Here is a 23,892-nt window from a genome sequence, read left to right on the forward strand (position 1 = left end):
AGAATCCTGGTACTGAGTTATACAGCTTGGCTTCTCCTACAGAAGACCTTTTCACTACGGAGTGAGTGCTTACACTGCCCTGGACTCCAAAATTTGTGAGGGTAAGGATGCATCAGTCCATTGACAGAGGGGCAAGTAGCACCCACAGCCAACAAACATGTGGGAAATGAATTTGCCCAGTAGAAAGCCTGAGACCTCCAGATATGCACACCATAGGAACAGAAGCCCAAGAAAATGGCTTTTTATCCCCACAAGGATAAAGAGACTCCTCCCTTATATCTGGGCTGTAAGCAGCTGCTCATTCTCCCAGCTTATTTGTGTTCATTTTTGTTCAAGGTCTTACCAACAAGACAAAAGATACACCTATCATAATCAAGAAATCCACCCATAATCAGGGAACTAATAAAATGAGACTCCTCATAAACAAGTTCATTTATATCGAGATGATCCATTGCTTTAATGTGGACACACTGAATTCCCATGGCAGCTGCCTCCTTGTAGGGTACATCCCCACTGCTCAAATGTTATCTTAGGAGGATGCCAAGGAACTGGACATAAAAGCATCACACCTTGCAGGCTTGTTGATGTTCAAACAGTCTTGTTGATGTTCAAACAGTCTCCTTCCCAAATGTTCCCAATTTTCACTGAACTTCCTTCCAGAAAATCCAACTAGTCAACCAACACATTAAAAACTCCTATAGTTCTGGAAGAGACAGATGGAACAAACCTCATTTCCGCAGAAAACTGGGTGAAGTATGAGGATAACCCAGAGGTGGAAGAAATCCTGCTAAAGCACACAGAGACAAGGTTTGCTCATGATCCACTACCTGAACTAACTTGCTCCTTCCAACTGGGCACCAAAGCCTCTGCAGCAGGTTACCCTGATCCCAACTCCTGTGTCAACTGCAGAAGTAATGCTTTTATTGCATACTTTATGTTTTACAGAAGCCACATTCTGGCACAGTTATTAGGAGCAGGTTTCTTTGTAAGCAGCGGAGGTGGCAACTGCGGTGGTGGGGCTTTTTGGCTGAGGTTTAGTTGTTCACTTTGGTGTTGTTTTGTTTGGCTTTTTCTTAAATCTGAAGGTGACCAATTCAGACTATAGCCATAGAACAAAGGCTTTGGAGCTCAGATCAGCATCTCAACACTGACGCGCTTTACAGGTCATTTCTTCAGCAAAATGATTACAATCCAGTAATCCAAAAGAGCCTCAGCTTTACAGTAAGACCATGATATGAGAATGGAGCGTGTGCAGGAAAGGAACCTCAGAATTAGTATTCTGTATCTGTGCGTAGCCTCAGGTACATGAACTAAAAGCTGCAACACAGCAGTAAGTTTCTTTACTAACAGACCCTAGTATGTCACATAGCTTGATGTAGGCCTTGCTTCTGATGAACCCTACAGTTTGAAGTGAAAGTTTCTTTTGAACACCCCTAAAATACTAAGGAAAACAAATACATTTATATTTTGCCCGTAAACTGAAGATACTAACTATAAAGAGACAGCATGAACCGCATTGTGCCTGCCACTTCTTTGCCCCCTCCAACATGAGGGCACATCACCTTTATAGCCAAGCCAACTGCCAAGCAGCTGCGTAAGTTTTCACAAAAAAGAAACACTGATGGAGAAATTCTTGGCTTGCTGCATGCCCACACATCAGATAGTTTTATATTATGACCACAGCAGTAATAGTAGGCTCTGGTATCTGCCAAGTCAAATCCAACTCTAATATTAAAACCTTATTTTGTCGCATGAACAAAAATAAACCTTTTGAAAGCCAAGGTCATGTATCACATGCCATTCTTTGGGTTAAAACTCCCTTTATCTGTATAGCAAATCAGCTCAGCAGAAGAGACCACATCTCAGCATGCACATATGCTGAAGGAGCCTAGCTTGTTCCTTTAATGAGGCAAGAGTTTCACTGATCATGATATTTAGTTCTAGCAAAAGAATCCAAAGAAAAAGAGGCCCCTTTATTTACAGAGCCATGCGGCCGGGCCCCCTGAGCCCCCCACCACCCTGTGCTCTGCCAGGCCCTCTCATGAAGCCACACACAGAGAACTGAAAAGCTGCTCTCTGCAGCAGAGTACCCAGGGCGTTTTTCACATCAAATAACCCAGCTTAAGAGGATCAAAAGCCAAAATAGCCCTTTGCTTTAAAAGCAGCTCTGAAAACCAGGGGCTTTTCACTTTAAATCAAAGCTGTTTGCCAAAGCATTTTCATTCTCACTTTTTCAAGGAATGAGAAGAGATTTGCTCCACTGCAGTGCAGAATGGCTGTGTTTCTGAAATTCTGCTTTTGAAAGCAACACAGCTCTAGACAAGAAGCAGAGTGTGCTAGGTGCTTATTTTTTGAGAGTTTAAAAGTATATGTATAAACATATTAGGTGAATCAGTCCTGAAAATGGGAGTTTATGCAGAGAAACGCAGGCCCTTCATTACGACTATTTCAGCCAGGGAACAAGAAGAAAGCTCTTTCAGGGTATTTTGGGACAGTTGTGATTGCCCTTTCAGAAGTCACAGCTCCACTCCCAGCAGCTCCAGGGAGATAAACCAGGTCTCTTCTGGGAGCCTCACAGTACTCTGAACCCACTTGTCCCAGCTTCAGTTTCCAGCCCCACTGCCACTGCTTTAGCAAAGCCACTTCATGTGCCTTTTGCTTCAACTCCCTAATTGCATTTCCACACATCTTCTACAAGGACAAAGCTTCCTGCTCTGCCACTGGTGAGCTACTCTGATACTGTTCTGAAGGCTGTAGAAGTACAGTTATCACAACCAGATATCATCTGCCATGACTTGTGCAAAACATGTGACAATGTCCCACACATCCTTGTTTCTAACTTGAGAGGCATGGCATTGAGGGATGGACCATTCGGTGCACTCCACCCCTCAAAAAAACCCTGTTAATCCATAGCTTTCAGTACTCCAGATCAGCCTATCAGGATGTTTGAGAAGTCTGAGAAGGTGGTTAAACCAAGCTAATGGGCAGTGCCCATCACTCTGCTTGATGAGACCAAAGTACTTCAAGGCCCAACTCTCAAGAGTGTTTTAAGACTGCATAGCTAGTAACCATCCCAGAAGATTTTCCTATTAGCTAGCAAAGATATCACTATCAGCAACACAGATGACGTGTTTAACAAAAAGCTGACTTCACAGGTCCTTCCTAAGAAGGATCAGGACATCTATCATTCCACTGCCCACATCTGCTTACAAACAAGCAACACAAAGGGTGAGCTCCTGTCTAAAACCCAAAGAGAAGCCTTTTAAAACCCAAAAGAGAAGCCTTCAGCAAGCTGTCACTGCCATTGAGTTGAACACCTTAGTGTCTCCATCTCCCAGGAAAGACATCAGGCAAGAGCTGATGTGCCCTAAACAAGACTATGCAGAGAATCAGTCTTGCGAATTCAAGCTCCAATGTCTTCCCACTATAACCAAAGGACTCAGATTCCAGAGCTTCAGAAGAAAAGGGAAAGAAAATAAGTGATCCTACCTGGCTCTTCAAGCATCTTGCCTAACAGGAAATGGTTGTTTTAGTGAAGCTGTCAAACAGTATGAAAGTCTCATCTGAGAGCCCTGATGGCATGCTGGGACACTCCTGTGAAACAATTTCATAATAGGCACAGAACTCCCCCTACATTAAAGGCTTAAAAAGTATCCAGAACAGTTATTTCAGCCAAACCCCACCTGCTCACTCACATATTCTCCTGGATTGTCTCCTGGCATTGAAAAAAGCATCAGTTTTAAAGAAAAATGCATAAAAACATCTGAGAGAAGCAGGGGGTGGTTATCTGGTTGTCAGATGGTTACCTCTTCAGAGCGCTCGACAGGAAATTCCATGAGCTCTTGCCATCCCAAACCTGCACACACGATCTTACTGGACTCCTTCCTAGCTTGATTTAAGGAAAAGCTTCATGCATAAATAAGGCAAATACAAATGCAAAAAAGAACACATGCTCAGAGATTTTTGTTCATGTAAAATCAAGGCCAGAAAGTGAGTGACACACGATGTTCGAGACATCAGTCTATGACTAAACGCAAAGCTGTTGCTTGGAGCTTGCTCTTGCAGTACATCATATCAAATGTCTAAGCCGTCAACCAAATGGAAAACCTTTCTAGAAACAGCAACCTAAGTTGTTTTTAGAGAATTACTCCAACATCTAAGCCCAAACAGATGCAGCGGCACTCAGTCTACTGGCATTTGGAGGCAGTTTGTCAGCTTTCCAAAATACTCATGTAGGATGAGCTTAGAAAACTTACACTGAAATAGATCTGTTGTGAGTCGATTTGTGCTGCCCAGTATAAAAAACAGAGATGTTCTTCACTGAGCTACCATCCAGCAAGTAAAGTGCTGTTATGGGGCACAGGGGGAAAGAGGAGACTTCAGTTTAAGTTTCACTCACATACACACCACCGATTTCACGTTACTATTCAGCTTCTTCAAAACTCAGCGAGGACAATCCTGCCCCTGAAGCCTAGAAAGTCACAGTTCAGGTTTTTGTTTTTAAAAATGGTTTCTATAAACCTGCTGTTCTATGATTCTATGAATTAATGAGCATTGATACAGCAGACAAACTGATTTTTCCTCTAAACCTGCTGACTACAGAGTCATTAACCTTACTCCTAACTCTGCAGACACAACTGTCTTGCGAGAGATAGTGTCACGTGAACTACACAAGAGCTGCTTGGGAATTGTATGTTATTTGTAGACCTGACAGACTGACCACTTTTTAGACGCCTAAATCAGGCAGACACATGAGAAGCACTTGGCACACAGCTGCCTCCATCACATGAGGAAAGTCTGGGTGCTGGTTTGTTGAGCCTCAATAAAAGAAGGCTAATAGGAAGAGAGGATCTTATTGCTTAATAACCTATTGGGAAGGCAAAGGGAAGACAGAGCCAGACCTTTCTCAGAGACGCACAGCAAAATGGTAATGAACGATTCCAGTTACATGTATCTGGAAATCTTTTTCAGATGATCAAACTCTGGAACAGGATCAGGGAGGCTGCAGAAGTTGGCCCTCTGAGCAGGCATCAACTGGAAACTTTCAGAGGTCCCTTCAAACCCAAGGGATGAAGCATCACAGACAAGAGATAAACTTTTACAACTGGTACCCTGTGTCCAAAACCAAGTTGGTGGGACCTACAGCTGATAAATTTATGAACACGAGTTAAACTCATTTTGACAGAAGCAGTTACTATATTCAGTTCCTGCCCAGCCACATGAGGAAACAGCTCCTGAGCTATGCTCCTCCAGCCTAGCATGTTAAAGTAAACCACCATCAGTTTTCAGGTCATTTTAATGTGCTGGGCTGTAAATTAAGACAATCTAAGGATTGATTCTCTGAGGTTCAGCTGTCCATGCCATGAAAGCAGTAGCATCTGAAGTACAGGATCCCACTTAGCTGCTGGAGGTTAATCACTTTGAGCTCTAGAGGCTTGGGAGCATTATTGTCTCATTATGGAGAGTGCCAACATAGTCATACATATATGAATAGTGCACACTGATTAAGGGCAAAAGACTGTAATGACCCTGTTGGTGCCAAAGGCAACTATCTGCTTCATTATTAAGTCACTAAACTTTAGAAGACTTAAAATCTTAACCCAGCATTCAAACCCTAAGTTTGAATCTCTTGTCTACTATAAACTTCCTATCCTCCTCAACAAGTTACTTCAGAATTTGATTCCCATATGTAAATTAATGACATTTCCATGCTTCAAAGAGTAATGTGACACACTCATATATAGGAAATGCTGATATACTCCAACTATCAAGGTCACAAAAGCTGGGAAATGAACTCCACATTCTGCATAGCATGGACAAATACTGCACATGGGAAATGACTAAAACAACAAACTATGAAACAGGAGGTTACATGGGATGTGTCACTCTCCACCCAAGCAAACGATGTCCACATGAGGGCAGTTTACTTTTCATTTTCTCTGTTTTATGGTGCATGGATACAACTATACCAGTAGGTGATAGTTTGATCTCCCACTATAGTCATAAATAAACTGACAAAACCAAACCATTTCATCTTCATGATTCCCAAAACACATATTTAAAAAATAAACAAACTACCTGAAATCAAGTGACAGAGGACTGGCCATGATTTTCAGCTCAAGAGCTCACACAGTTCTCCAAGGAGTCACCCAGGCTTCCCATCTCACAGACAGCAGAACCCATCTCACACTGAAAGCAGGTTCTCAACTACCTCCTGCAGCAGGCTGCAAGCACAGCCAGCACTGCAAGTGAGGCAGTGCATCATGGCTCCACAGGGAAAGGGCAAACAGTCTCACTGTGGTGGCCTGGGGAAGCTGGAGCACAGTTGCATCACCTTAATGCCCACTGAAAGGATCCTGGAAAGAACAGCTAGGAGTACAAGAAGGACTTGTTATTGCATTCACAGAACAAGGGGCAGGGAACTAGTGAAAAAAACCCACAACTTAGCAAGATTTGTACTTCAACATTTTACTTAAGCTATTTATGCTGCACTTCAGAACTACTTATCCTTCATTTCTACAAGGTCCAGTACAACAATGCTCTCATTTGGCCTGAGCTGGAGGTGATTCTACAGATGAAGCACACAGTCACTGTGCTATACAGTGCACCAGTGAAGAAGACAACTTTCCATCTGCACACAGATCCCATTTCACATACACTGCTCTCATACACTGCTTCTTGTGTAGCCAGCAAGGAATGATAACACACCCCCAAACTTCACCAAAGGGCTCAGCTGCGACCTCACCAGCCACCAGAACATAAGCAAAGGGCCAGTCTGAGCCAGCGTGGAAGAAAAGGACAGTATTGCTGTGTTGGTGAGCATCTGGGAACAGGGCTCCAAGTTTCCTTGCAGTGCCTGCTGGCTCCTTCCTAGCTCCTACTGTGGAAAGTTCTGCAGCTGCTGGGAGGAACCCATTCGCATAACAAAAGCGGCTTTCAAAAGCAGTATGGGAGGGTGGAAAGAATAAGAGAAAACCCCAAAGCCAGAGGCTACACTGACAGCTACAGTTAGATTTTTACAGCATCGCCTAGAATCCTCAAGCGAGGATCAGAGCTCCAACATGTTACACAGAATATAAACACTGGTGTCTCCCATTACTTTCCTGCTGGCTAAAGAACATATGCTAAAAGAAAATGCGAGAAAATTTCAGCACACCCTCAAGCACATTTAGAATATACAATTCATACAATTAAGTTCTCAGCTGTACAGTGAGTCTGAGGCATAAAAGGTATTTTGGAGCTTTTAGGAGCCTGATTCAAATCCAACAGATTTCAAGCTGGGTTTACGCACCTAAGTATCCTGCTGGATCTGGGATTCAGTCCCTGATCTTTCACTTCATTAGCTGTAGAAATCAGGACAATACCTCCTTACTTGCAGAGCTGTTACATAGTCTCATTTCATTGTAAAGGGCACACTCAAAAAAGGCCCTGGGAGCTCACGCTGTAATTCCAGGGAAAAACAAGCACCAGACCGCTTGTGAAAGATTCCTGAAAGGGAAACACGAGACAGCTGCAATGAGAAGTATACTATATACTTTTTAATCTGCCTTTAAGTGTTAAGCTTCTCCTGCAAGACTGTCATTCCTTTGAAGCACTGGAAACTTCCAGAAGTAGGAATCATAGGCTGATATTTTTGATCTATAGAAATAAACACCTGGCTTGTGAACGTTACACAGGCTCCATCCGCTGTAAGGCAAGATCCAAAAGGATAAAATCAATCTTAGCCTCTTTAAATCAAACAAAGGAGGAAAGGAAGCATCCTTCCCCACTTCCTTTCAGTGGGTCCATGCTTAACCCAAAAGATTTTAATAGTGGCAAAATAGTTTTGCCTTTCAGCCAAACCATTTTGGTCATGGATACTGCAAAATGGCTCAGCTTCTCTTACAAACAGGAGTAAAGCTGGGAGAGATGTCAACTCACTGCACCAAAAAGTAAGCAGTACTGAAATGTGCTTAAGTACAAACACGCTCCTCACGTTCCTCATCACTTTAGGAAGAATAACCGACCCAGTAAAACAGAGTTCAGCGTACAGCTCATCGTCACAGCAGCTCTGCTACAGCAAATCTCCCATCCATCTCTGAACACTAAATTCTTTGCTTTTCTGCTTAATGTTACTCTTCTGGGTAAAAAAGAATTCAAAGCTCAGAGATGTACTATTTTTGCATAATAAAGTTACACATATGGATCCAACTTAGCTAGGAAATGTCAACTTAAGGCTTGTCTTCATGAGGAAATTTACTGTAACTAGTCTACCAGTATAATTATATTGCTGTAGTTCTACTGGTAAAATTCCCTTGTTGAGCCTTATTCGTAACAACAGCTGCCTTTACGGTTTATTTTTGTCGACTATGCCAAAAAAGGCCCCTGCTCCAGAAAGGCCACAACAATTCACAGGGGAGGAGGGTCGGCAGCTATGCCAGTGCAACTGGAATGGTTGAAAGAATAACAGTATAGAAATAGTAACATTTCTCTATACTAACAAATTATTTACTACCAAAAATAATGATGTAAGAAAACTATTCTGTACATCAGATATTGCTGCAGGTGAGGTATGTGCCAGTTTTAGGCCACATTTCTTAGCTTTGGTGATGTTCCCCCAGGCGAGACACTGCTCTGCATCACCCCCCCCATGTGCATCCTTTCGTTGTCACCTTCTGCCAGGCTAACGCAGTGTATTTTCCAGGCACACTCTTTCCTCCATTGCCTTACAGAAGTGATGTCTCACAGCCCAGGAACTGTCCTGTGCCCCTTGGACAGGGCACTGACCCTCCAAAACAAGTAGGTGTTAAAGACCAGCCCCTCTGGTTTACAGTTTACATCTCAGGGACCAGGGATAGCTGAAAAGCAAACAGCATTCCTTGCAAAAGGGATTTTAAAACAATTGCCCTTCACTTCGGCAGTGCAACAACGCACAAAACAACGAGCCATCTGTGCGCCCATCCCCTCCTTTCCTTGTCTCTATCCTTTGGGTTTAAATCAGAGCTCCCCAAGAATGGCTGAGTCCCCCTTCACCTCCACCATGTTTACATTCTGAAAAACACCACAGTTTTCTGGCCTTTTTTTTTTCCCCCCTCAATTTGATGCTTTTTGCTCTTCAGAGCCCTTGCAAAATCTTCCTTTAAACCTCAGCCCTTTGTCAGGTGGTATCACATCTACCCAGCTTTGTCAAGTGATCAAAAAATGCCTCCCATCAGATGATCCATTCCTTGTTTACCATCCCTGGAGGCAGAGTGGCACTGAAGAGCCCTTAGCCACCCCTTTGTGCAAGGAAGGGAATACCATCTGAATGGGAGACCACCAAAGATCTGCAGCCCTCTTTTGTTAGCCTGGTGTCACTGCTTATTGGGCCTCAATTCAAAATTGAGATGACAGTAGAGAGACAGCCAAGTTAGGTAATCGCTGTGGAGTTTCCAGCTTAGGAGACAGAAATCCCAAAAGCTCAAATTTTCAAATGATATTGGTAATTTTGTCTCCAGCGGTAATTTGTGGTTACCAATTGTAACCACTGCTCCATCAAGAAACACAGACTTATTCTAGTCCTAGTCAAGAAGGCATGTTCCCAACGCTAAATCTGTGTTGAAGAGAAAAAGGGGATTAGGCATAATAATGGCATTCATCTCTTCAAACATTCATTTTGTTAGTAACATTATTCCAGGCAGCAAAGGGATAAAAAAAGTCAACTCCTCTTTGATCTCAGAGCTGGAATGGCCACACAGCTCAAAAAATGCTTTTACCTTCACGTCCCACCAAAAAAAAAGAGAGCTCACTATCTTTTAATACTTGCTTTTTAGAACATCCTAAACAGACCTTTATCACATAAAGCAATCTTTCACTGGAAGACCCAACTCTGAGCCCCAGTCGCTCCTCTTCCTGGCAGGCTGAACACACTGGGACAGCAAAGCCTGCGAGCTCTCCCACGTCATACAGCACTAACCCAGCTGGGAGATGACAGTAAGGAAGCCCCGTTTCGGGCCAACTCCATTCCCATATGCCAAGATCGTAACTGTCGAAGTTCTGCTGACAAAAGGAAATCATGAGTTTGATGAGATCACAGTTTGAACACTTTGCCCTTTCCCCTGCATGGCAGCACAAGGCTCATCTTACCGCGATGCACATGCAGACCTGCTACTGAACAGGAAGTGAGGTTTGCCTTCAGTAACACTCACCTACTTAAAAACCTACTTAAAACCCTTTCCCTTTTCTTTGATTGAAAACAGTCCTTCTTGTAAATTCAACTACCGTGCTGTAGCGTTACATGAATTTCCTTCAATACTTTAAAACAAAAGATCCAAATCTAGCACAGTTCAAGTGTACTCTTGTCCCACAGCTTCCACACACAGACACAGACAGACCGCAGCACAAGCGGACTTCTCTCTGTAGGTGGCCTACATCTTTCATATTATTAATGGTGCTAACTACCTCCAACATTTGGAAGCCAAGCGCAGTCTGCCTGGGAGGAGGGAAAAAAAGATTTCCCCATGGTGACCATGGCTTCAAGGGAGGTCTGCCTCCAGCAAAGAATCACAAGTCTTCATCAGTCCTGGTACACTGCCTAGGTCCTTGGGGAGACACTTATCTCAATGGGGCAGGTAAATAGGCATGACAGTTGGTTTAGCTGGGTTTTTTTGCCTGGGAAAGAGGGAAATGAACCTTAGATGATCACACTTCTGCATGTGCTTCTTTAAAATGTCCCCCCAATATTCTAACTCATTGGTCAGATTCAATCAAGTCCTTCAAAGAAAGAGTTTTCCCCTAAATACCACATTTCTGTGAAGGCAGAAAAAAACAGCCAGACAAAACAGAAGGATCTACAGGCACTCCAGTAAGCAAGCATCAGTAGAAGCACAACTGTATTTCTAAAGAGCAAAGAACCCACACAGATAAGACCTGTTTCCCCTCATTTTGGGAAAAGCTAAGTCTAACTCATGTCTTTATAGACACAAAACCCACCCTACCACAACACATAGAATCATAGAATAGTTAGGGTTGGAAAGCACCTTAAGATCATCTAGTTCCAACCCCCATGCCATGGGCAGGGACACCTCACACTAAAACATGTTACCCAAGGCTCTGTCCAACCTGGCCTTGAACACAAATCCATTAAAAACCAGCTCTTATTGCTCCCCCACAGCTAAATCACTCATTTCCACTCTGATGGATTCTCAAATTAGCTATCATTAAAAGGAAATATCTTTTTAGTTACAGAACTCCTTAATTCCATGTCCTCTACCTTACCACTCTGCCATGAACCTTCCTCTCCCCTCTGCCAACTGGAAAAATAAGCATTAAATTTGGGTCAATCTTTGACAGTCAAACAAGAGACCTAGGAAGAAAAAGGAAGTCCAGAGTATGGTGCTCACCTTGGGCTCCCCTCCTCCAGGTCCCAGCTCTTGTACCTCTTTCCTGATACTGATACTTATCAATGTTCTCTTCCATGTCATTCCCTTTAGCTGGGGCAGGTTCTCTACCTCCAGCCACCACATACAGAAGGAGCTTTTCTTCAGTGCACTGTCTAAAGTTCAGTTCCCACAGGTGAAGCAATGGTAACACAAAGCAGGAAGTTATGGAGACCTGGAAGAATCTCCTTACATTTTACAGTAACAGAAGAGTAACTGTAAATGACAGAACTTCATGGCTGCTCCCCACAACCCACCCAACACAGTCGCACTTCACAGAAGTCTGACCCAGGAGCAGAACCACTATTTCCTGATCCTCAACTTTAGCATATGCCATCAAAACTCAACCTCACTTCCCTGTTCCATGAAGTAGCTACCACTTAGCCAGCCCTGACATGGTAGGTGTCCTTTAACTTCAGAGCTAACAGCTTAGTGAAACTAGATTAGGATGAAGAAGGAAGAGTTTACACATCTGTGACATTATTTAAGAAAGTCCTCAGGCTCCTCTGTGTGAAAGTATGCTTCTACACCACACTTGAAAGAAACCGGGCACCATGAAAGGTGGAAGAAAACCTTGGGGCTTAAATAATTTTCCTTGCAGGCTCAACTCCCAGGCTAAACTGATTTGATCTTTCTTCTCTCCAGTGCAGACATGCTGAACTCTACAAAATCTTACCTGAAATACAGATCGAGAACAACCGCCACCCCTTTCTAATCTAAGGGCTCTTCCCAAGGGCCCCTTATTTTACAGCATTTTTGTGAAAACAAAGAGGGGCAGAATGAGTCTCCACCATTTTAGAAGCATTGACTATCACTTTGGAGTTTGGTGTAATATTTCAGTGGTGCTTTAGGCATGTGGTTTATAAAGCACTTAGGGACCCATTAAATACCAAAATTTAAGGCTAAAGGCTGGCATGCTTAGGGCAGTGAGCTTTTAAATTTAAGAAAGGCTACAGAACTAAGAGGCCACTGAAGTGACAGCTGTCAGCACCACTCCGTCCTACATTCATGCACACTCGAAGAAGCCAGCATGCACTTAAAAGAGAGCACTCGTTCCAACTTTCAGGCTATTTTCTAAATACTCTTTTCAAACTCCTTTCATACTTGGAGAAAGCCTTCCAGAAAACATCCACCCCTCTGCAAGCCTTGCATTTGTTACCTGATCCAGTTTTGTGCTCCTTTTTCTTCCTCCCAGCTCTAACAAGCATCCTTGCCCTTTTACAAGTTAAGGTCATTCAGAGGATCTGTACAAGCAAGTAGAACACAAGCTGGACTGGAGACCTTGAAAGGCTCATGCTTACCCTCACCTTTAATAGGGAGGCACCACCCACAGAGACAACACGTTATCCCGGCATGCACCGCTCCCTCCTGATCCCAATGGAAAGTAGCGCAAATCAAAAGAACCACTGCAAGTTGGAACCTGTTGTCTCCGCGGGTGGTACCCTGCATCTGTATTAGAGATGAAGGCAGCTGTAATCTCTTTGGGTTTATGCAAATGGGATGCTGCTGCTCCAGCTCCTGGCTAGCTGCCAGGGTAAAAAAGGGAAAACAAAACCCACCCCTCTTGTCAATATGAAGTTTGTGTAGATCAGAAAACCCAATTATTGGAATTTGCATAAAAAGCTAAACATCAAAACACAGTTGGCACGTTTCTTCTCAGGATGTGGGAAGGCCACAAATACAAATCTTATCTCTCAACCTAGCCATAATTTAAGCTTTGCTTTCTATTGTGGCTGTGAATTACAACCTTGCAATTTGAATATAAATAAGACCATTCAAGGTTTTCAGGAACTCTATCACATCATGGTTCTCATTTTCCACACACTTTTAAAACTGTTAACAGAAAGAATGAGCACTCAAATTACAGGAACAGTTGATGGGAATTCAGCCTTGGCCTTACAGCAAATGATTGAAGTCAGTCTGATGAAAACACACACCACTTCCTTGCTCCCTGAACAGCCCTACAAAGACCTGAGCCAGCACAATCCAGGGTTGCAGCACATCGTGGCACCGCAATAGCTGAAGCTGGCATCACCACTGATGGAATCAGAGTTCAGCTATGCTTGCTGACACTGCATTCTTCAGGCACCCATTCTGCATGTACAGAAGTCACCATCATGCCTGGAAACTGCAGGAAGGATCAGGTGCCTGTGCCTTAGTCCTCCCAATGGTGTGGCACTGGAGCATGGATCTGCGATTGCCAGCTGAGGCACTGTGCTCTGTGCAGGTGCATGGGACATGTTCCTCACTGCTGACATTGCTGTGGGGCAGTAGCTGCCAAAAGGGCTGGAGAAGGGTGAAGGACCTGTCTCCTCTCCCACACCTGCACCAGCCACACCAGCCAGTGTGCTCAAATGCTACATGTGCACACACCATTGCAGAGCAGAATCTCTTCAGAAAGCAAGAACAGTGAAAAGAAAAAAAAAATAAATCACTCTACTCCAACCCTGCTGAACAGATTCAAGAGTTACACATTGATTTTGATTTTAAAGGAGACAGAAAAAGTTAAAAATGGAGCATAGCTTGAAGAAATGCCCTAGAAGGATTTCTGCTGCCACTGAAGTTGTGCAACATGCTCAACTGGAGAGACTTATTTCCATGCAAGCAGCTTGGCATGAAATCCCACTGAAAGGCCTGTGGTTCCCTAACACTGTCATGACGTCATGGATCAGGATGTTTAGCACCATCAGCCCAGCACAGCTGGTGTCATGGTTGCCATTATACCATGAAACACTGAGTGGTTTTAAATGAAAAAGGTTTCCCCATTTGAAATTCTTAGATTTCTTCCATCTTATTCTGCAGACTCTTAAAGCCAGAGCAGTTCTGTAAAGCAGAGCATAGCTGATATTTAAGCAGAGCAGGAAATAGTGCTGCTTTAACTGAAAATAAATCTGTCAACAAGGAGGCACAGGGAGAGCCCCGCTTCAGACTTTTCAGGTTCTTATTAAAAAATATAAATTAAAGGCAACGTTTTCACGTTACTTGCTACATCTGTTTGCTATTCCATTATAAATAAAAATACAGGGGCCTCCAATTCAGTGTTAGTTTGCTCAAAAAAGAATCAAAAAGTGCTTTTCATTTAATACTGCATTGTAATTGGTCTAGATCATATTGCTACTGGAAAAGGTCCACAAGAAATTAACCAAAGTCAAGCTGGGAAATTAAAAAGACCTTTGGCAGTGTACTACCTTTACCTTTCTAAAGCAAGTTCATGGAAGCATATCCCTGTTGCAGGAACCTTGCTGACCGTCACAACCAGATCCAGCTCTTTACATTTTGCAGAGAGAGCTGGGAAACAAACAAACAAACAAAAAAAAACCCAAAAAAACACAAACCAACTTCTACATCCATAAGCTAGGGGCATTCAGGCAGAGTTCAGTGCCACACCAGCTTCAAAAGAAATCTTCCAAAGAGTTAAGTAACTCCCCTGTCACCCTGTGCTCCTGCCAACCGTCCCACAGCATGCTTTACCTGGGACAGAAGAATCACAAGGTCCTTTAGGCAACAGAGACTGATACCCATCTTCTTAAACAAAGGCTTTATTAAATTCCCTGCTGCAGAACATGAGTCTTACAACACACAGGAAAACCACTATGTTCCTGCAGCATGCACCCAGTGCTGGTCCAGTGATGTGCAGTTCGCATGGCAGTGGTGTTTCAAGAGTAGTTAGCAAAAAGCAACTGCTGTTAGGGGCAAGAATTGCTGGCGAGTTCTCAGCTCCTTCGAAAGTCTTCTCTCCACCTGTCTACAGTGCTCACCTACCAGGTGATAACTTCAGGTTCAGTGTTTAAGGGATGTGTAGGTTTTGACAGCTTTACCACATGCACTATTGTGTATTAAGACTTATTACCGTAAAGGCAGAGCCAGCTTTCTTGACAGCACGTGTAATATTAAGTTTTGTAGCTCCAAGAATGAGGCCAAAATAAAAGGTGACAGACTGGAGACAGCTGAACACCTCAGGGTGAGTGACACACAGACACCCCACTGTGGAGCCAGGGACACAGTTCCAGCTACAGAGAGAAGGGAAACATACACAGGTGCTCAGGGCATAGAGATCACTTTGATGGATCAAGCAGGCCTGTGCTCAAGAGGCTGCAGCCGACATCCCCAAAGCAGCACAGCAGTGCAGGTTCACTATCTGCTTACAATGTTCAGCCAAGGCACATCAGCTCTCTCTCTGAGTCTCCTCCCAGGCTCATGTACACGCAGAGCATTCAGGGACTGCAGACGTCCCAGAGCATGGTGCAGACTTTGCTCCTGCTTCACTCAGCAGTCCTTGGAAATCGCCTGCAGCCTGTGTCTGAGTTGGGGGTTTAATTCCTGTGCCCTGCAACCAGCAAAAAGCATGCGCATATTCCACTATCTCAATCCAAATTTCCACACCAAACCATATGCCAATACGAAGAATTAGGAGTTCTCATGCCAGGAAGTTATTTCAAGTTGTGACATTCCACCTGTGTGATACTTTCACTCCTCCACCCCCCAGCTTTCACTGCAGAAGAATAACAGGTTTTTATTTAGCAGACAGGTTTTGAAAGTGAGAAGCCAAAGCATGTACCAGGGCTAAGGAGGCTGTGTCCTTACATATTTTGCCTCTTCAGTCATAAAAACACGTCACCCTTCATGTCTTCAACTGAAACATTCATATCCACTCCCTGCTCTCACCAAAAAACAACATCAGGAAAGAGTCTAAGCAAAGAGAAGAATCTCATCATGGGAAAAGCTCAGCCTGCCAAGTCACCAAAGAGAAGACAGCACAGAACTTACTCTGTCCAAAGTTAGTCACACCAAAACAAGTGGACAAACACAGGTCACCTAGTATTGGCAACTTCAGATTTTCAGTTGAAAAGATGAAATACCACAATCTGAGAACAAATGTCCATGGCAGGGTCTCTTGTGGAAGCAAGGGAAGGAATATTTAACTTCATTTCTTTCACTTGCCCTACCTTTCCACTGCCCCAGCAACTAGTGACTGGGGTTTGTTGTTAGCAGATGTGTTGGTTACATGCCCCAGGTAGATCTCTGTGACACTAGGGTCCTACATAAAGTCAGTTTTAAAAGACTTGCTTCTGAAAAACAGTTCTGTAACCACAAGCATGAGGAGCAAAAAACAGAACTGCCTTGAGAACATGGGTAAGGTTAAAGAAACTGCCTGACTGCTGCTGTTGCAAGAGAAGCACCTGGGTGAAAAACAGTGGTGGCTGAATTTTAACCAAGACAAACAAAAGCAGCAAAGTGTGGGTGAACAAACTGGGACCTTTGCTGCACCATTCATCGAGGACATTTACTCTGCAGCTATGAAACAGCATAAAGACAGTTTCACTAAACAGTAACAGCAGAAACCTTCTGCCATTTCTGGCTGGTTTAAAAGGTCATGTTCACAGCCCCAAGATCACGACAGCTTGGCCATTGTTACTCAGTTCAGCTGCAGTTAAAGAGCAAGGTCAGTAAAATAAAAACAAGAATAAGGTTAGATCATGCTGCTTGCCTGGTAAGTGCTTGCTAAAGACCATCCACACCAACAAGCTAAGAAAATAATTTAATTACTGGAGAAAAGACAGTCAAACAATTAGAATTTTATGCTTCTGAACACAAATTGGCACTTCACACAGCAGCCACTCCGGTGGCAGTCCAGTGACAGTAACACTGCTGTGCCAGCAAGAGGAAAAATGCCCTTACAGCAGTTTTCCAGAGGAAGGCATTTAACATGCACAGGGAGGGGTCAGGATTTAAGCATATGACCATAGCAGACTACCAGGAGTGAAAAACAGAACAAGACAGTCAGTTAAAAAAAAAAATCCCAACAGCTAAAGGAAATTTAAAAACAAACACACACACACTCAGCTTAACGCTGATGAGGAAATGCACTGCGTTCAAAGCCTGCAGAAGGGAGCACAGTAGTTCTTCTGCATCCAAGAACAGGCATACATCACTCCTTACGAGACCAGGGCAAGGATATTCTCAAGCAGAAACCCAGCTGTTCAAATAATGTGAACAGCAGGACAGGGTTTTATCTATACTCCCCCAAAATGCAACACAAAAAACGACACACAGCAACAGAACTTAAATGACACTTACTCATGTACTCTATTGTCTCCATACAAGTCACTTAAGCCGAAGCTGACGTAGTGCCAGTGCTCAGGAACATTCAGTGCAGGGTTTCCCAGGTTTCTGTACATGCTAACGTAGTCCAGAGGGTCAGGTCCTCCCAGCCTGCATTAAGAGTAGAAAGACTTTTAGGTGAGGCCCTCAGTGACATGGTTTAGTGGTGGTCCTCGCAGTCCTGCAGTAATGGCTGGACTTGATCTTAAAGGTCTTTTCCAACCTAGCTGATTCTATGATTCTTTAAGTTAATTCAAGACAAGTGGGAAGTCTCCACAGGTGCTACAAAGGGCTGTACAAAGACCTGCTTTAAAACATAGCTAGTGACAAAAATGAAATTATCATGTTCAAGTTACCTCTAAAACAACAAAAATTGAGGAGAAAAGTTGGGTTAAGTCCAGAAAGCTTCAAGCACAGGAAGGCAAAGCGCATGTGTGCAACATACTACAATGTTTTTAATGTTAAAGCATAAAAACCTCTGGAAAATCGTATTAAAGCTTCCGCAAAACACAAAGAAAATTGGAAAATTATACTAGTAAAAGAGAAATAGCTGTATCTGCATTGCAAGCTCTTAATTCAGTCCAGAGACACATACCTCAAATAAAAAAAAACAGTGATGTTATTCTTCAAAGCAGAATTTGAAATAGCTAAGTTTTGAGAGGAGTAATCCATATTTCTGAACACAGACGTGACAGTGAAGAGTGGAGGAGAAAAACACTGACTCAGAAAAATTAGTACCAGAACTTGTGAAACATGCTAGCTGCATTAATCAAGAACAAGTAAAAAGCATCACCGCACCCTCTGCTTCAACATTAGAATAGGTTCCTTAGAAGAACCTTACTTAAAAGTCAACATAGCACAGCTAGACCGAGTTAAGCAGCGATCACCTGCAGCCTCCCTTCCCACGACAATGAAACAAGGCTGGTGTGGCAGCAGAGAGCACAGCATCCTCTTCACTTCTGCCAATGCAATGGTGGGTCAGCTCCCCACCAAAGGATGGGACATGCTTGACTGTTTTGCTCACTGTTCGCCTCGTCAATCATAGAACACCTACCACAAGCCCTTGCTCAATGGTCCAGCAAGAGGCCAGCCAGCACCAGGTTAAGCTGATGTTGTGGAGCACCTGCAAGAAGATGCCTTCCAGAGTGAGCTCTGAGGAAAGTTAATGCACAAGGGAACACGCCGAGTTTATCGCCTGCTGGGAAGATGGTGCCAGGAAGGGCCACGAGAACAGGCTTCCTTTTGCTTCCAGAAAGCGCCTACATACTCTACATGGATTTCTTGTGACAGTGGTAAACTATTAGATATCCTCTGCCCACCTTCTGCTGCCCAACATTATCAATCCTGTACAAAGTAATATATCAGCTTGCATTAAAAGGTTTGTGGGTTTTCTCCATAACTGTGCTGTGCTGCCTCCCTCCTACTGCCACAGGGAAAAAAAGAAAAGCAGAGCAGCATTTTCTAACATGAGCGACTTTCCCCAGGACAGCTTCTCTGAAGTCACATAAGGCCACCAGGGTGGCTTGAGGCCAGCTCCAGCTTCCCAGTGGGTCAGTCAAGGATGCAGCCCAGAGTCAGTGAGCATACCATGCCCAGTAATGGCACAGAGGTCCATTGTCAAGGGTTAAGTCATACTGTGCAACCTTCTCACATGACAAGTAATATCTTTATGGTGTAAAAGGCAAACTAGTGAGTAAGCATGGGGAATTAGACCCTGGGATGGAGCAGATTTTTACCATCAATGGCAGCCTGGGAAAACCTGTTCTCAAAGTCTAGCAACAGCTTTAAACACTGAGGAAAAAAGCAAGTCCTCCTCTGATATACCCCATCTCCACCTGTTCCATCTCACTGGCATCAGGTCACACTGGAGGCTGAGATCTCTGCCAGATACCCATTCAGGTGGCTACATTCAGACTGTGGCACCAACATCCTGGTCAGCATTCAGGCTCCCCATGGGAGTAACTCCCTGATCCATGATAGAAGCAGCCAAGTGGAATTCCAGCCAATACCCCAGCAACTCTAGCCAGGATAGTCACTTACCCCCAAAGAGTGGCAGTGAAAAGCAGCAGCCACACACAATTCTTACCCGACTGGGACAACTTAAGAACAAGGAAGGTCAGTACACTGACTACCACATCAATGTGAGGGATTAGCAAGCAGTCAGAGCAGATGTGTAAGATTTGCAATGAAAATACCTCCACGTGCTGAGCAACTAGGATCTCCCACACACATTAAACCTGCTTCCAAACTGGGTTTAATAATACCTTAGATATCAAACGATTCACACTGGAACACTGTCGACACAGGCACTTGGACACTGACAACACACAAGACAAACCCTTATACTGCCCTTTTTCAGGACAGGAACTGGTACCTTTACCCTGTCCCAGTAGCAGGTTAGTTAGCTAAGCTAACTAGTCGAGCAGCGCTAATGCCTCTGCGGTACATCCTCCCGCCCACAGCCACTGTTGTAGGGTTCGACCTTGTATCACAATCTACTTATCAGTACACACGCTCACACAAAGAGCTGGAAGCGTTGGAGGATTTTATTAGGAAGAACCTAACTTCAAAGCCAGAGGTACAGTACAAATTTGTTACACTTCTATTCACAGAGCTCATTCAGGAGCAAGAAGAGCAGCCTCGGGGGAAACTGGTATTTGCATCTGCACCAACAGCCTTCTTTTGACTGATGTGAAGAGCACTCTGAACTTTTGGTGGAAGGAGAAACCCAAAGTGGGCAAAGAGGAAACAGCTCCACAACAGGGGAAAAAAATAAATAGAAAATTCCCAGTCCATTCACCCTGGAAAATCCTTGGTGGATTGTTTGCAGTTGCTTCCCAGCAGTTGACAACAGGACTGTTTTTCAAAGCTACCTTTTGACAACCCTTCAGAAGTAGTCTGTGATCCCCAAGTGGCTGCAGACCACAGGTCAATACACTGGTTTTTGAGTACATGGCCTAAATCCAAGACAGCTGATGAAAAAACCAACTGTCCAGCCCAAATTCTGCCTATCTGAAAAATCTATCACAAAGCAAAGTACAGATTTGGGTTTTTTCACCAGCAATGCTATGCATTAAAGTATTTCACTTAGAGATACTCAACCATGTTTTAAAAATAAAAGTAGGTACTGGATATCAACAGAGAGAAACTCCTCCTCAGTGCATGACCTTTATAAATGCAGCCAGGAACTCTTCCAAGAAGTTCTGATTGCAATCACAAACTCTCTCCCAAGATATGCAAATAGCATTTAGAAAAAGAGTAGTTCCATGAAATAACCAACACAGCTATAGCCCTTCGTTTAACAGGTACGTGCTTCTGCAGATCCTGCACTGTTAAGAAGTGAGGATCTGCTCTGCTGTGCAAGCCAAAGAATAGAACTTCAGCTCCCTGAACAAAAAGAACTGCTGTTAACCATAGAGAAACTGATACGTATAATTAAAAGCTGATTAGTGTTACAATATTTCTCCTAAGGCAGAGAATTTTTCTCAACAATTTCCTCTTCTAACCTAAACCAACTAATAGCTGGCAGCCCAGGCAGAGGAAAACAGGCTCACAGAGAGCAAGCGGTGGCAGAAGTCTTTTTACCAGACTTAACAAAACCAAGCTCCAAATTTCACCTAACAAAGGGAGAGAGAGTACCTGCAGTGTCCATGTAATGCTCCACCTCTCACAAGAATTTCCTGTGCAGGACAGCAGGAAGAACCTCACGTCTGATTTCTACAAGTGAAGCTCTTAGCTCTTGCTTCCAGCTGAGCTGCCAGTCGGAAGAACTGCTAAGTGGAAAATGCCAGGATAAACAGCCTCCACACTGCTTCTTCCTTGCAGCTGCCCATCACTGCCAATTGCAGTTTTGTTAGTGTTTGAGCTCTAAGTGCAATGAAGCCCTAATCAACCCCTTAAGCAAACAAGCAGCAAGGTTTCTTCCCAAACCAGGGTCTCTGCCATTCTTTGTTACAGACCTAAATCTCCTTCCATGCCACACAAACCTCACATCAATTTAGTCAATATTATTTCAAGCAGTTGAAAGAAAAGAAGTGGCGACTCTCCAATCAAGGTGACTGGTAACTCAAGCTTGAATATCTAGGATTAGAAACAGGTGCAAACCCAGAGCAATAGGATCCCCACCACCAAAGTACTGCAGTACTGACCCACACAGATGATTAAGAAACTGTATTTTGAGGTCTCAGATTTACAACATCTTATCTCATCCCACTGTTAAAGTCCAAAAAAACCCTAAGCAATAAGGGCTAACAGACATATTTCTTGCCAGAATCACATAAAACACTTATTTGGAAAACAAGCACACTAGCTTGACTTATTCTATTGCTTGATGTTATTCTGCTGTTGCTTAGATAGAGACATACAGGTTGAAGTGAACTGTAAATAAAGAAGCTGAGCATTTACTAAACTTTTTCCAACTGCTGGAGTAGGGACTGGCCAATGTCAGGCACAGCAAATGCTCGGGGTGACCTGATTATGGTCCTCAGGCCCAGAACAGGGGGCTGGGCAGAACGGCAATGGTAGAAAGCAAAAGAAAATGCTCTTTGCACAGGACTAGACGCCAGACACTTATCTAGATAGCTAAACATCCAAGTGCTTCCTTCATGCCACTGTCGCACATAAACAACTGCTGTTACTAGTGTCAGACACTGTGTCAGCAGAGACGGTGAGCAGCAGATTCGCAGTCTGTGGTAACACATGGCTGTGCAAGGGCAAGAGAAGCTGGCTCTGCCCCATGGGTTTTATGGGTACATGCACAGCACACATCTGGCTTTGAGGCTGGAACGCAGGTTCACTTCTGGTCAGCACTGGCCATACTCTAACTTCAAGCACGGGGCCAAAAGACAGAGCTCATACCTCCTGTCCAGGCGGACAAACTCCAGCCCCATGCTCTCTGTGGGAACCCTTCCACTGGAGTAACACACACTACATTTTCCCATGACCTGCCCCAGCCGAGGCCCTCATCAGCCATCTCTCAGCAAAACTACAAATCATCCCCAAAAGCCCAACGCATCCTGCTGTCTTCAGAGCATCCCTCCCTAGACCCTTTCTCCTACTGCCAATGCACCCTCCCCAGGACACCCCCCCCAAATACACCTCCCAGGCGCCCAACTGTATCCCCAGTGCCTCCTCCCCCAGACACATTGCACAGCTGCAAACCTCCTGCATCACACCCCATACTCAGCACGTAACCCCTACTCACTCTCCCCCTGCTGCAAACCTCCACAGGCCCACCGCCTCACCCCCCTCCACCCCATGCAGCATCCCTAGCCCCACGGCTCCCTCCACGCCTGCACCGATTCCCTTCTCCTCCCTCGCTCCCCCCAGACCCTCTCCAACCCCACACAAGGACCCAACCTTGCTCACCCCAAGACCCCCGGGCCCACCGCTCCCCAGAGACCCACACAAGGCCTCAAGCCCCACTGCTTCCCCCCACAGCCCCACACAAGGCCCCTGGCCCCCTCCAGGCCGCAGCTCCGGCCGCCTCACCAGTACTTGAGGATGGCGGTGACCTGGAGTGGGTTGGGCTGGTCGGGGTAAAGACGGCGGCACTCGCCGTAGATACCGTGCAGTCCCGGCGGGAACAGCGACGGAAAGGAGCCGGACCCGGACCCCGAGCCTGAACCGGGGCCGCCCGCGGGGGGACCCCCGCCAGGCCGCACGCCCTCCATGTCCCGGGGACGGCGCAGCGGCTGGTCACGGCCTGCTCGACTCTGCTCGGCTTAACTCAGCTCAGCTCCGCTCAACTCAACTCAGTCCCACTCCACTCCACTCCACTCCCGCCCCGACGCGCACCCGGCCCGGCCCAAGCGGCGCTGCGCGGCGCGGCGCTGCGGGAGGAGAGGGCGGGACCGGCTGCCCTGGCGACGGTGACTGACGGGGCGGCTCCACCAATGGCGGGGCGCGGCGCGGAGGTCGGCCGCGCCTCTTCCCCCTCCTTCCACGCCACGCCGCCAGCGCGCCCTCTAGCGGTGGCCGCGGTGCACCGCGTGGAGCGGGACGAGGGGCCCCGTGAGGTACCGGGGGGAGCGCGGCGGCCGGGAGCGGTGAGGTGAGCAGGGTCCCGGCCCTGTCTCGACCCGGGTTACATCAGGGCAGCCCCCTGGCTGCAGCCATCCCGGCCTCGGCTTGCAGCTTGCGCCAGTATTACCTGACAAAGTGAGGGTGTGAATTGCAGCGGTTCAGGAGCTGCTTCTGCTGGACTCCATCTCTTTTGTGCAGCATGGCCAGGGACACAGCTGGGGTGAAGCTTAGCACTGCTCTCCGTGGGGTGTGGGACCAGGGCTGATCTCCAAGACGTGTTCAGCTAATAGCCTTATTTACTGCTGCTGTTACAGCTTTTGTTACGGCTACCGTTACACCTCCAGTCCTCACAGTGCCTTTTTCTCTCCGT

The 23,892-nt window shown here is 45.2% G+C and overlaps 1 protein-coding gene across 4 annotated transcripts in view; it reads right to left on the reverse strand.

The window, feature by feature from the left end:
• The window catches only part of SUFU (SUFU negative regulator of hedgehog signaling), an 89,332-nt gene extending 66,146 nt beyond the window's left edge, over positions 1-23,186 (reverse strand). For 2 of the 4 annotated variants that reach the window (XM_061458874.1, XM_061458872.1), the window contains exons 1-2: positions 22,989-23,186; positions 17,475-17,609 (exon numbers count right to left, since the gene is read on the reverse strand). In XM_061458874.1, the coding sequence (XP_061314858.1) occupies positions 17,475-17,609; positions 22,989-23,170 (317 nt within the window). In that variant the 5' untranslated portion in view covers positions 23,171-23,186. Of the gene's footprint in view, positions 1-17,474; positions 17,610-18,552; positions 18,843-21,206; positions 21,568-22,988 lie in introns of those variants that run through there. The other 2 variants (XM_061458876.1, XM_061458875.1) reach the window with 2 other exon arrangements.
• Between the last annotated feature and the right edge of the window lie 706 nt (positions 23,187-23,892).

The sequence above is a fragment of the Pezoporus flaviventris genome, unplaced genomic scaffold, assembly GCF_033815535.1.
Source record: "Pezoporus flaviventris isolate CSIRO_AGI_PZ_B2104156 unplaced genomic scaffold, CSIRO_AGI_Pfla_v1 ptg000029l, whole genome shotgun sequence".
Classification (NCBI taxonomy): Eukaryota; Metazoa; Chordata; class Aves; order Psittaciformes; family Psittacidae; genus Pezoporus; species Pezoporus flaviventris.